Genomic DNA, 14,035 nt, shown 5'->3' with positions numbered 1-14,035 from the left:
GGGAAAGGATGGGGTGGAATGTCAGAAAAATGGAGGGAGAGTGGGAGAGAAAAGTCTTAATATAGTAGGAGAAAATGTGAACGGGTTGTAGCATCTTGTTGATTTGAAAGTAACCATCTCCATCCTATACACACACACACACTCACCGCCTCCACCAGACTGCCTGCGCTGCCGTGATACAGTGAGCTGGAGTCTTTTCCAAGTAGTGAGGGCACTGTGAGCGACACCGGCCGTGGTGCTCTCTGATTGGACACTGAGCCGCTGGGGGTGGGACTAGGCCCCCGGCTGTTCCCATTACTGTCGCTGTACCTGAGGGCAACATATTTGTTTAATTAAAACATGACTGTGCCCACGGTGTCGTTCAAACTGTTACTTGGGCTTGCACTGTAACTTGTAGCAGTTCTTTTCAAAGTACTTCATCTTACCAGGGCCCACAGTTGACAGAGGGCAAGCTGGTATTGAGCTTTTCATGGGAGTTCGAGCCCTCTAGCCTTAGAGAGGGCACTCGCCGGTACGAGGCATCACTGCCATGGGCTAGAAAAACAACGATAGGAGAAACAACATTGAGGGGAACAAACCTATCTCAACAACAAATTCACTATTCTGAATTAAATGTGTCTTTCGATGTGTGACCAGGATGCAGTGTACCCGTGGGACTGGCTGGAGGCGTCGAGCACAGCCGGCTGAAGAGGGTAGGTGAGTGACTCCGTCTTAGCAGAGGACTCAACCCTGCCACTGCCAGCGCCTGGAGGAGGAGGATGACAGAGCGTACTGTATTTACAACCTGTTTACGCGCATCTTATTGTGTCTTTGACTCCATTATGTGGGTGTCTTCTACCTGATGATGTACGAGGTGTAAGGGTACAGCCGTCTTCTGGGAGACGTCTGGCCTCGACTGTCTCCTGAGACACTCCAGATGGAAGGACGATCTCCGCCCTGACACCCACGCCACAAATATGCAAATACTCAGCAGGCAATTTGTAACTGTTACATTAGGCCCTTTGTTCATATTAACAGACAGGTAGTAACAAAACTTTGAAGCAATTTTCAGTGTGTCTACTTACCCAGAGAAGTGGGGCAGAGGAAGACTCTCCTGGGAGACTGCCACCCTCCTCCTCCTCTTCTGTCCTCTACGTCTTCTCCTTCCTCCATGGGAGTCAACTGCTTACACGCTTCATCATGATACACTAGCCTAATGTGCACACACAGATTTACAAAGGTAAAAATGTGTACATTTGCATGCAGGTAATAAAATCAACTTTTTTTGGGGGGGTGTTCGCATCAGTACATGTCAGAGGAGAGGGAGTGGTCGTCCTCGTGGTACTCCCTGTCGTCGCCGTAGCTCTCGTCGTACGTCTCCTCCGTCGAATCCTCCCCTCTTCGTATGATCGGCAGACGGCTGTCACTTGAGTCCGAGCTGCAAACCACCAAGCACACAACCGAAAAAAAAGGCAAACAAACACAATGAACATAGACACGGACCGCAGACAGAAAAACAGGTAGACAAATAGGCAGACGTATGTAAACATAAACACACAGACACAAAAAAAGAAGCAGCTGATTAGCAAAAAAAAAAACAACAACCCCAGGAGCTTTCGAGGAGAGACTGAGAAAACCAACTGAGGCTTAACTACTGCATGTAGGAAAAGGAAAGAAGATGAAGGAGGAGAAGTAAAGGCTAGGGGGAGAGGAGGAGAAGCAGGTGGAAATTACAACTATTTAGTTAAAGCAAAATGGTAAAAAGCATCAAAGGTAACACCTGGAATATGACAAACTGATAGAATGACGGAGGTGCAGACATCTTTCAGAACCAAAGATCAGGACAGAGAAGATAACGGCTCGTAGCAGCAAATCTTATCATCCAATATTCAGAGAGCAGTGTTTTAAATTACGGCCTAATGGGAAATTAAACCGGCACTTTTTATGCTGTTGCTGTTAAAATGAAGGGCAATATATTTATACAATAAGATTCCGTCTTCTCTACTAATCTCTAAAGAAATGGACACGAGGCGGACATTAACCTGGACACAATTTTGTTTCGCAGAACACTCAAGAAAGTCTAAAACTCTGTCCAGGTATTTGCTGAAATATTGGTTGTTGGGTTCCATCTAAACTCTGAATATAATCTGTATCACATTGTATTCTCTTTGTGTTCCAAAGATGTCATGCCACCCTTTCTGTCAACATCGACTTCATACTCCAGTTTTAAGCTTGAAGGAGACATGCTGACATTTGAATTTATTTGATTTTTCTTCTTCACCAAACTGTTTTCTTCACAGCTACAACACGTCAGCTAACTGAAACCATCAATTAATGGAGTTTAACGTTAAGAGTCATAACGAAGTGCTTAGCTCGCACTAAGCATTATTCATTATTTTCAATGATCGACGTTTACAAATCTGTACCAGCACATACACATCTCCTAAGAACTGCCTGGTGAAGAAAAATCAAGTTTCTAAATGTCAAGATGTCCCTTTAATCCACAGCTATTTCAGGGCTCCATAGCAAACTCTGGGTTAGAACAGCATTAAAGATTCAAACTGTTCTGGATGAGTTTGTGGAGGTTTTACTGGTATCACTGAAATAAAGCAGATCCAAAGAGATGCATCGGAAAGCTTATATTTTGCTTTGCCTGTGATGGAGAACATAAATCGAGATCACCAACTGCCAAACAACGGAAAGTGAATGAGTTAAGCTCCTGGCAAACTCCTCACGAGTAAACACATTTGAATACTTGACATGACTGCTGGAAGCTGCAGACTTTAAAAAAAAATCCCTATAATAAGAACATTAAGTGGAGGGGATAAATGAACATACTGATGACTTTGCTGTTCTTACAGCTCATCAGTACTATGACCTAAATTGTCAAGTTTGTCCCGAGGGTGGTGCCAATAGGACATCATGCACCAAAATCAGTATGTACTGTACTCAGCAAAGTTCATCTGCCATTAGAGTGATATTTTTGGTCAGAGGCTGCCATCAGGATCTTCACGATGGATCTTGTCATGGACAAAAGTAATGGTTAACCTTGAAGTAAAATAAAAACAACCCATGGCCACTGTCTCTACTGGGGCTGTCACAACAAAACATAATTTAGCCCAGTGCAGTGTCCCCTGTTTTAACTACATTTTCAACAATTATACTGCAAATGTAGTCAGCTATTGTACTCAAAGTGTTTTGTACTGTACTCAAAATAATGAAATCAAACCTGAAATAAATGGGAGCTTTCAGATGATTTCTGATTCTAAAGACGATGAGAGATGTCTTTGGTAGCAGATTATATTATAGCAGCATGTAGCCTGGATGGATTTTGCTATAGCCACTCAAGCATTATGTGCATAGCAACAAGTGTGACTATTACACACTGACAGATATGCCTATTTATAGAGCATCAGGAAACCTTTTTACACTCACTTAGGGGACTAACACACGCGCACGCACGCACATACACACACGCGCACACACACACACAGTCCCCTGGCAACATACCGCTTGAGGTTGTCATAAAAACACGTCCTGCTTGCCACCAGAAACAAAGATAGGAAAAGAGAAAGGGAAGGAAAAAGAAAGTGAAGGAAATAGAAGAACCAAATATGGCCATACTGAAATGTTACATTGTTTATAATGTGAGCTGGCTTGTCAGGAGTCAGAAAGAAGATCAAGTTAAACACTCGACAAAGCACAGATGTAACCTGCTGTCTGGCCGGCACCCACCTCTTTGGAGGAAAGCACCACGCTGATCTTGGCAGCAGGATGGGGGTGAGTGGCTGCCCTGTGTGCCCGTCCACAGTGCTTATGGACGGGCTCGGGAATCGACTGATGCCCTGGGTCGCAACCCCAACCATGCTAGTGTTGTTGGCATTGTTGATGTTGGCGTTTGAGCCTGATGAGGAGTATGATGAAGGGGTGAAAGTGGTCGAGTCCATGAGCTTCTCGTGGGACGGGCTCTCGCCTTCACAAGGTGAGCCCTTCTGACTGATATGCAAAGGACGCTGGGTAGTGAAGGACTGTGGGAAGGACCCGCGACCATCACTCTGGTTGTAGTAGTTGACATGGTTGCCAAACAACCCACCCGTACGCTGTGGAATGAGAGGAGAGAGGGCAAAGACAAAAAAGGGGAGAATAGTGGAAAAGACAGGAAGTTAAAATTATGATTAGTCAAAATATAGCTACACTCAAACGCTCAGTCAGATTTCCTGCTGTCGCTTAAGCAGCTAGTAGCAAAATAACTGTAATCAGCCATGATGAAAATGACAAGAGCTATCAAAAACCAAGGAGAGGTATTATTTGTGATGTAAAAACATTAGAAATGTATTTTCTAACAGGTGAAACCCTTGACACAAAGGCAGAATGAGGAAACAGAATAAATCAGACACTAAATCTTGGTGTAATTTCTCAACATTGCTTAAAATTTATTTGGTATCAGAGGACTGATTTTTATTTTCTATTCTGTTAACAATTGCTGCTCAATAATTATGTAGAACCACATATTTCTTTTTTTTCCTGGTTACATATAAATTGTAGATGTAAAAAAATACAGCAGCAAACAAAACATGAGCATATGAATGTTGCAATAACGGTGAAATGCAAGGCTGTCTTACCTCATCTTACCTTTTAGCAGAGGAGTAGAACAAGCCACGTGTGTGAGGTTTACAGTTCCAGTGCTCAACTATTTAAAGTAATATTTGTGTGTTTGATTTTACGGTTTTGTTTCATAAAATGGTTTTGTGTTTTATAATTCGTGGTCACTGGCTTATTTAAAACCAAGATGAGCACTTCCATAAATGTATCTCAGTATCTGCAGTGATTAGAAGCCAAGCTATGTGGTGGAAAATGAGGCCTTTTTAATTTTTAATTTTTATTTTTGGGCGCATGCGAGCATGTATATGTATGTGCATGGGGCAATAATACGGCCTCAAGCTGGACGGTGGTAATCATCTCGCTCTCTCTTTCTCTCTGGAGAGTGAGTGAGGGTGTGTGTATCCAACCTTTACCCTGAAGATATCGTCCTCAGATGCAGCCGACACAGGCTCCTTCAGGCCTTTATCCATCTCCTCCTCCACAGTCAGGTCTCCAGAGATGGCCCTCCGAATCTCTGGACCAATATCATGCAACGTCCGCAGGCCCGCCTACACAAAGACCAATCACCACAAAGTGTTGCACTCAGCTTGGAATAACACGGAGACCGAAATGTTCATTTCACTGACAGAACCCTGACACACTCAATCTATCACACACAATATCATTTTTTTTCTATCTATGGTTCTGACAATTTAAGAAAAAAATATACATAATAAATATATATATATACTGATTTATGATCAAGAGTAAAGAACATTTCTGTGTTTGTGTACCTGCAGAGAGAGGGCAGTTTTGGGAGGCACCTTAGCCACCAGCCCTTGTTCTTTCCTCTTCTTAAACTTGCGGAAATATTCCTGGATGAGGAAGGTAGCGTAGAACTTTCCGACTGTTACTTCATCATCTGCAAGAAATAAACATTTTAGAAATAGTATAATGTTTATTTTAACTTATTGTTAGATATTGTTGAGCTAAATTCCATAGCATGAAACTGTGTTGCAGGGTATACATACCGCCAGCAGGGGGCACCACTTGATCTAAGAGCTTCATGCTGGTTCTCTTCCAGATCTTCTTCACTATCGCCCTCAGTTCCTCATTGGCCTGCTCCAGATTACCTGTGTAAGCAGGAACAGTGCACATAGTGAAAGTTCAAAAAGGTTTTATGCTCTACATGTACATATGATGCTCGCCAAGGACTGTATATAAAGGTGGAAAATATGGCAGCCTCCAAAAAGTGAATCCTAAACATCGTGTTCAAATCCCCCTCCTCAATGTTAGAGACGATGGGACATGAGGCAACTTAAAAAAAATCAAAATCAAAGTAAACACCAATTAAATTTTTCCTAAAGAAGATTTCTGTTATTAAAGGTAGTTCTCACTATCCTGATGTATTATGTCCATTTATCTGATGAGTTTGGTTTCAGTTAAGTTATTTGATGCTATAAATAGAGGGTCATGATTGACAGTTGAGATTGACGCGTGACTGGTTGAGCCACGTATGGGCGGGACTGTGATACTGCAGCTCCACTCGATGATCACTACTGTGCAGTCTCTTGTTTCAAATGACGTGGCAGCGACTGAATCATGGATATCATAGGTTCATTTTTGTACTGTGGGACGAGGGGAAGACGTGTCGTCCATCTTTGTATACAGTCACTGAGGTTCGCCAGTGTGTATTTCTGTGAAACTTGTGCCTGTGCAGCTGCATTAGAGTGTTCATGTGTGCTTATTACCATCCGTCTTTATCCTGAGTGCGGTTCTGACCAGGGCAAACAGTGTGGCGTTGAACATTACTGTTCCATCGCTGTTTAGAGGCATGTTCATTGACACTAGACGCTACGTGAGATAGAAGACACACATATGTACATTCCGTTTGAATTGAAAAACATCTTCAAATATTCTGCAATTTTTTTTTACACTTCTGCAGTCCTTAGACAATGTGCAGGAATTTGTGGGACTGTGCTTGTGTTTACCTTGCAGGCGACTCTGTGGGGACAAAGCTTTCCAAAGCCGAGGGGAGGCTGGATTCTCCGCAGCAGAGTCACCACATCGAGGTGCTTAATCCTCCCCCTGAATACAGATGTCACATTACAGAAACTCTCTACACAACACATGCTGATCAAAACATCCTTATTTTGATGACAAACTTTGTCAGTTGAGTAACATTGTCATTGTCAGAAAACGTACTTCGCTTCTGGGTCATATTCAGCCCAGATCCTCTTGAATTCATCGAGATGATGTGGCCCCAGGATCGACCAGTCACGCGTCAGGTAGTCAAAGTTGTCCATGATGACGGCCACAAACAGGTTGATGATCTGGGGAAAATCAGGGGTCAGTCAGAAACTATACTATCAACATGTAATCAATTATAGATTGTCTGTATCAAATGTAAACCCATTACTTGTCATTTTTACCATTTAGAATTTCACAAAGATGGAACAAATGAGACCTAATGGATTGATTTGTGAAATTTAGAGGTACGGGAAGCTCGATTTTGTTTCCCCTTGTTTACAGTTTTTGTGCTAAGATAAACTAACTGCGGGATGTAGCTTCATGTGTCATGGATAGAAATCTACTCATCTGACTCTATAAATGTATTCATTTGCTGAGTGCATGTATTTTTTACTTTCCCAAACTTAAATTATGTGAGATTATTTGAAATCAAATCCTTTCTTTTACGCTGCGGAAAACAGGAACTTCTTTCTTTCTCTGTACTCACCAGGAAGGCACAGAGCATGTAGAAGCTGACAAAGTAAATGATGGCAAACTGGCTGCCACAGTCCTCGTGGGCCGAGCCTTGCTCATTGGTAGATCCCTTCTCACACGGTCGACTGGGCGAGCACGCCAGCATGATCTCCTGCCACGCCTCACCTGTTGCACATCTGACACACAGACAAACACATGCACACACACACACACACACACACAAACACACACATACACGCACCCACACAAAAATGCACACACATCGACGCAAATATGCATGCAAAGATACGCAGATATAGATACACCAAAGAAACATATAGATAGGCACACAAACATGCATAGATGTGCACATGTGGGCAACAGCGCACCACAGGTCACATGTGCATTTACGCAGATGCACATACAAGCATTTTGTGACAGACACACACACACACACACACACACACACACACACACACCCACAAGTACAAAAAGAAAAAGAGGGAGACATACACAGTGAATAGCATAAAAAGCTATTAAAAATGTTATTCATATCCTAACACACTGAATATACTGAGTAAAGAAAATACATTTTGTATTTGATTTCATTGATCTGTCGATATAAACTTTACCCAAACTACAACTGTGTCCCATTCTGAATACCTCAGTGCTAAAAACTGCGTCTATTATGTGTGGACTGTTTGCAAGATTTATATTATATGACAAACCGCCCCGTTAAGCAGAGCAAATGTGAAGTATGAAATCTATCTCCAAATGGAAGCCCAGTATTACAATATATTCCATGAAGGGGAATATGAATATGTTTTTTTTGCCATATTATGTGTGATCTATCCTTTCAGTTTCAGTAGGTTTTGTACCCTGCATGGAATCTTACAATCACCGCAACCACACAGGACAGAGAGGTTTCTGGGAATGGATCCAGGCAGTTTGATTTATTATCAGTAGAGTCCTCTAACAACTGTGTAAAAGGCATCCTCCTCAGTGGACCAGAATATTTAGTGGCAAAGCGACGTCATGTTTACTGATCATGCAGGTGAACACACTTTGGATGCTGTTAAAGCTGCCAAGTATCTGCTGATTCTACATCTGATCTTTGGTGATATTAATGGGGATCAGTCCCTCACATTTTCAGCCATAACCTTGGCAGTAACATTGTCTTGTCGTGGTGCAAACGGACAAAACATGTTCTCACTTTGGCTCTTCTGCAGAGTCAAGTCACCAAATCGACTGAAGTTACAGCTAGACATTTACAGATATCCTGGCATTTAATTTACCAATTTATCATAAAATGTCAGTGATTAGCTCAAATGTAAAATATAGAAAACCTTTTTCGGGGTAAATGGAATAGAGAAAATATGGGAGGTCAGAAATTAAATATATAAGTCGTTGATGTTGATGTACAGAAATGATTGATGGTAAAGGCAGAAGATGAGGAGAATGATAATGCACAAAAAGCGGAAAATGTTTATTTTCTGCAATTCACAAACAAGCAAAAATATTACTTACAAATTAGGACGAAAATGGGAAGGAGGGAGAAGGAAGAGGGAGAAAAAAAATCCGATGATGATGAAGAGTGTAGTAATCTTCCTCACCTGAAGAGCAGCAGCACTGCCTGAGGGAATGTCTGGAAATTGTTGTTCCTGTTGATCTGCGTGTGGTCTCGCAGCGCTATCTTACCAAACATCTGTGCATGAGGGAAGTAGGCAGTCACAGTACACAGCATATGATGTCAGTGTTGACAAGAGGAAGTCAATCAGAATTAGAGGCCAGCTGTCCCCGGCAAATCAAATCAAAGTGTCTCCTGCTCATCATCAGTGACATAAAATGTACAACAGCTTACAGAAGAGACAGAAGGACAGACAGAGAGACAAAGACAGACAGGAACAAGGTTGCAACAGCCACAGTGGGAAGAAAAAGTAGAGAAGGACATTTTGACTGAACAGGAACCCTGGACGACAAGACTCCAGGCGGACAGACACAGGACGGAGGCGTGCTAAAAGAGAGAGGGAGAGAGAGGAAAACACAACAAGAGGTAGGGAAACGGGCAAACAGGTCAACCGCTTACCTGCATGCCGATGACGGCGTATATGAAGAATAGCATCACTATAAGCAGAGCTACGTATGGCAGAGCCTGGAGAGGAGAGAGACACATCAGTGACACGTTGTCTACAGCATCATCATTCACCAAGGCTGGAGTTCATTCACTTTCATCCAAATCTCACACAGCAAATTAGTCTACGAATGGTTCAAGAGATAAATCCCGTAAAATGTGAAAGTATTTTGGCAGCTGATGAAATGAAAGTGAGCTGATCTGCAGTCCTGTGTGGCACAACACCAAAAACAATCCAGGACAAATCATCTGACTTAGGAGTGAAAAACCTCAGGTAAAATACAAACTGCTCTCTGAGTTCAGTCAGGAGACCAGTCCCAATATGTTGTAAAATTACCCAACTGAGCTCCTGGCTAATATTACCCTTGTGCCTGGGAGAGCAGGGCCACAGCATGACAAATCAATGAAGGAGATTGATTCTTGTCAAAATGTATCACCACTGAAATACGACACAGGCTAAAACAGGCTGATCTGTGTTAAGTACAGTAACATCTTGATGACTGATTTTAAACTGAACACCGTGATTTGGTGTATTTTACTGTATCACCAGTATTTGGACTTTCAATGCCATGAAGTGGCCCATCTTAGCTAACACAAGAGAGAGAACAGATTATTTTCATGTCCCCATAACTCTCTATCAAATGATTTCATTTTTGGTGGAGTGCTTCTCTGAACGCATCTACTGCTTTACCCGTCTACAGGGCATGGTGAGCTCTCGAGGGTTAGTCATAGGGTGTTTTTTGAGAGTAGGAAGGGTAAAAGAAGGAGATATGGAAAAAGACGAGAAGAGAGAGGAGGATGAGGAAAGAGAAGAAAAAAGATTGCTAGTCAAGGTTTCTGAGTTCCTGCCTGCTTCCCAACTTCATGTTCCTACATCCCTCCCTGCCTCCGCAGCAAGACTCCTAAACCACCTCTCCGTTACCTTGCACCTTCCCTCTTTCTTTTCCTCCTTCCCCATCATACTGTAGGCAAACAGACGAGACACACGAGTCTTGTGTGCCATTCCACTGACTTGCTAGACAAATAGGAGGTGGAGACGAGGAGGGATGAGGCAAGGCAAGGAAAGGCGGCTTGTGAGACTCCACCCGGCTGGATTTACACAAGAACAAGGACATTTTAGCTCCATGTGACTCGGATCTGAAATTACAACAAGTTTTATATTTATAAACCTTAAATGAGCCTACTCTGGGTTAACTGTTCATATTATCACCTTGTTTAAGGTATTTTAATACCTGCAACTGGCAAATAAACCTCAAAATCACTATGCCAAGTTTGGATCATAAAGTTTAAAGAGATCTATGGTCTCCAAAGACAAGGCACCAATCAGGGTCACATAAGCGTTAAAGCACTTTTTTCTCTGCAATTTCAGTCCTGTGCAAACCCAACCCCCTGCTCTAGCATGTTGTGTCCGTTTCTCCCCTCACTTGGAAGGATTTGATGAAGGTCCACAGCAGGGTCCGAATCCCTTCCCCGCGAGACAGCAGCTTCACCAGCCTCATCACGCGGAACAGCCGGAAGAAGGTGATGGAGATCCTGGCGTTCTCTTCAGAGTTCTGCAGTCCCTTTTGGTGGGGTTTGGTGTTTTTTTTTTGGAAAAACACAAGGACGCATGGGGACACATGCAGATAGGCAAGGGAGGGAAACACACACGCACACGCACACACACACACACACACGGTCATACATACATATTCACACACAGATACAGACAACATTTGTACGCATATTCCCACCCACACATACATGTGGATGTAAATAAACATGACACACACACACACACACACACACACACACACACACACACACACACACAAACACAAGCACACACATACATACACACAGTTAATAAATGGAAATCTGCGTCCTACAAAATCCCATCAAAATCAACTGACAAAAGAGATCTGGGAGAGAATCGGGCAATCATGCTAATTTTTTGTGGCTTCTTGGAAAAAAACATTTGGCAAAAAAGAGATCAACGACCAACCATCATCTTCCTGAATACATCTTCTTTCCAACCGTACAGGCAGAGAGTTACTTCACAGCGATCACATTAACCGTCACTAAAGGAAGCTATTTCAAACATCAAAACTAAAAAAAGCACCTGTGCTGATTATACTTTACTAATATATTGCTGCTTCTTAAAATCACGGCACTCTGCGTTTCCTTCTGCCTCACCACATTGCTGTAATAATCCCAGTGAAGAAAGACGGCTGTCGTTTCTATATCCTTTTACAGGGAAATCCAGTGTCGCAATGACGTTTGTTAATGAAGCATTAAAACACTCAATAAAGCCCTGAAGAAAATCCTGGAACTAAGCTGAAGGATCTGGTTATTCTGCACCAGCAAAATCAAAGTGAGACTGGGCCACAGACACTTTCATCGATGGGAGTTTGATAACAATTCATTGCAGATACAGTACAAAAATGTCTGGCCTGCAGGCAGATTTCTGTTTCAGTAAATCATGCAGTCAAAAGAAACTGGCCACCTGGAGGAATAATCCAAACATGACGTACGGGGGGATGAAGACATTTCTGCCCTATGCAGCCAGTCTGTTAACTGTGAGCTTCTAGAAACTGTTCTCACCCCAGCAATGTTTTCATTTGCTATGAACATGCAACATTTTGCCCCTCAATGCTTTTAAGAAACTACTACTACTTTTTAATAAAAAAAATATATATAAAATATGCCTTAGCAAAGGTCTTAAGTACAAAATTGAGACACACTGTAGCTTTCTATTGTCCCAGTAGTCATCCAACGGAAATAACTCCTTGATGAAATATTCAGCCATCGTGCTGAGTGCTATTCTAATACAGATTTATTTATTTATGCTGCAGCTCCTCATTCTCTTGGACAAAGAAGCGTAAAAACAAAGGCAACATTAGTATCTGTCTATGCTATATATATCTAAAAAAGCATCATGCAGTTAATACAGCAACTACGAACCCAGTGTATTATTCACAGTTACAACTGAAGCAGCAGATGAATCAGATGACACCAAAGATTCCAGTTCATACACGTACCAAATAACTGGCAACCAGATCGATTATGCAAAAATAAAGACCCTTTAACACAAGTGTAACTTTATGCATAAAATAAACTTGACCACATACTTCAACCATAACAATCTAGTATAGTGCCACACTACACCTGTCTTGACTGAAATAATAAAAGGTGACCCCAAAAGCACAACATCAACCTCCCTAACCTCTGAATATGTTTTGCCATTTGTCTTTTTCCAAGAAGCCAGTCATTCTTAATGCTAATCCCACAGTGATTACACAGTGTGCTCCTCAAAACAACTTGCCATTCTCCACACATCTTCCTGCAGTTTGGGATAACATATGTCATATATTACTTTTCAACCGAATATGGTTACTAAAATGTATAGAAAATCAAAGTTTGGAAAATTCATATACAAATTGTATAATTCTATAATTCTGGGACAACAGGGTTGAAGTACTTTTCTACAGGTAGAAGTCTTATCTTTCCTGCTGCAGTGTTGACAAGTAACTCAAGACATGAGTTGTCTCAAAACCCACAGTGAGTGATGTGATAAAAATGACACACAGTTCTGAGGAGTGTAAGTCAAAATGTTTGTACTGCAGGTAATATCACAAATGGACAATAGTGGGCACCATTGCACCATTGAGAGAGTGAGGGCAGTGAGCGGGAGAGGTACAGTTACAGTAAGTGTAACGAAGAGAGTGAGAGAGACAGAGAGAGACTGAAGATGAAGAATAGTTTGAAATATTCAGAGACATCCAAACAAATAGACTCAAAAATAGATTCACAGACAATCAGATAGATAGATATATAGATAGATGTCAGGCAATTGGAGGAAAGAGAGACAGCGTGATAGCGTGACCATGATGGCTTGCACTGATGACAAAGGATTAAGGGTTCCACACCCATAAGGGAAATTGCAAATTGCAAGCCATGGGGAGGTGGGGGCAGTGGGCGCCATGGCAACAACAATAGCCACTCAAGGAAAAGTCACAGACTCCAGTTATACTTAGCCAACACAGTACAGTGTCCTTCACCATACATATGTACATATATATAAACAAGTACAGAGTACAAACAACAGCTACATAAATAATACTCTGGACATGCTGCAGAAGATGAAAGCAGGAGCGACAGAGAAGATGACAGGACCAATGAGACGCCAAAAGTTTGGGCTCATACCATGAATGGCGTAACAGGAGGAGGAATGGAAGAGTGGAGGGGTGGAGGGATGGTGGAAGAGGTAGGGAGGCGGACGAGGTTACCGTCGGAGCGTACCATTGGCCTTACCACAGGGGGGTGAGAGGAGGAAGAGGAGGAGGAGGAGGACGTAGAGGAGGAGGACGCGGACGAGGAGGAGTCAGCTGGCTTTAAGGAAAGGCAAAAAAGATCAGCACCAGAGCAGCGCCTTGCTGTGTGTGTGTGTGTGTGTGTGTGTGTGTGTGTGTGTGTGGATGCATGTGTCACTGTGCATGGGTGTGTTGGTGAGTGAAAAAACAATAAGAATTTTGCAATGTGCTGCACAAACCACCAGGCTAGTGAGGGCTCAGTCTATGATCAACCATCACAGGGTGGAAAGGTGGAGAAAAAATTATAATTTAATCTGGGCCAGGTGGGAGATTTCTGTGAGATATTACT

The 14,035-nt window shown here is 42.4% G+C and overlaps 1 protein-coding gene across 7 annotated transcripts in view; it reads right to left on the bottom strand.

Moving 5' to 3' along the window:
* The window catches only part of cacna1c (calcium channel, voltage-dependent, L type, alpha 1C subunit), a 160,470-nt gene that overhangs the window by 10,971 nt on the left and 135,464 nt on the right, over positions 1-14,035 (bottom strand). For 3 of the 7 annotated variants that reach the window (XM_047336561.1, XM_035621546.2, XM_047336562.1), the window contains 18 exons: positions 13,676-13,765; positions 10,819-10,956; positions 9,350-9,415; positions 8,877-8,968; positions 7,298-7,460; positions 6,766-6,893; positions 6,552-6,648; positions 6,312-6,414; positions 5,592-5,693; positions 5,355-5,482; positions 4,995-5,129; positions 3,715-4,079; positions 1,289-1,417; positions 1,065-1,192; positions 839-936; positions 649-745; positions 426-534; positions 147-309 (listed from right to left, as the gene is read on the bottom strand). In XM_047336561.1, the coding sequence (XP_047192517.1) occupies positions 147-309; positions 426-534; positions 649-745; positions 839-936; positions 1,065-1,192; positions 1,289-1,417; positions 3,715-4,079; positions 4,995-5,129; positions 5,355-5,482; positions 5,592-5,693; positions 6,312-6,414; positions 6,552-6,648; positions 6,766-6,893; positions 7,298-7,460; positions 8,877-8,968; positions 9,350-9,415; positions 10,819-10,956; positions 13,676-13,765 (2,331 nt within the window). The remainder of the gene's footprint in view (positions 1-146; positions 310-425; positions 535-648; positions 746-838; positions 937-1,064; positions 1,193-1,288; positions 1,418-3,714; positions 4,080-4,994; positions 5,130-5,354; positions 5,483-5,591; positions 5,694-6,311; positions 6,415-6,551; positions 6,649-6,765; positions 6,894-7,297; positions 7,461-8,876; positions 8,969-9,349; positions 9,416-10,818; positions 10,957-13,675; positions 13,766-14,035) is intronic. The other 4 variants (XM_047336564.1, XM_047336567.1, XM_047336563.1 and 1 more) reach the window with 3 other exon arrangements.

The sequence above is a fragment of the Scophthalmus maximus genome, chromosome 12, assembly GCF_022379125.1.
Source record: "Scophthalmus maximus strain ysfricsl-2021 chromosome 12, ASM2237912v1, whole genome shotgun sequence".
In the NCBI taxonomy this organism is placed as follows: Eukaryota; Metazoa; Chordata; class Actinopteri; order Pleuronectiformes; family Scophthalmidae; genus Scophthalmus; species Scophthalmus maximus.
Note: the sequence above shows the minus strand (reverse complement) of the source record. Positions and strands in the feature narration are given on the sequence as shown.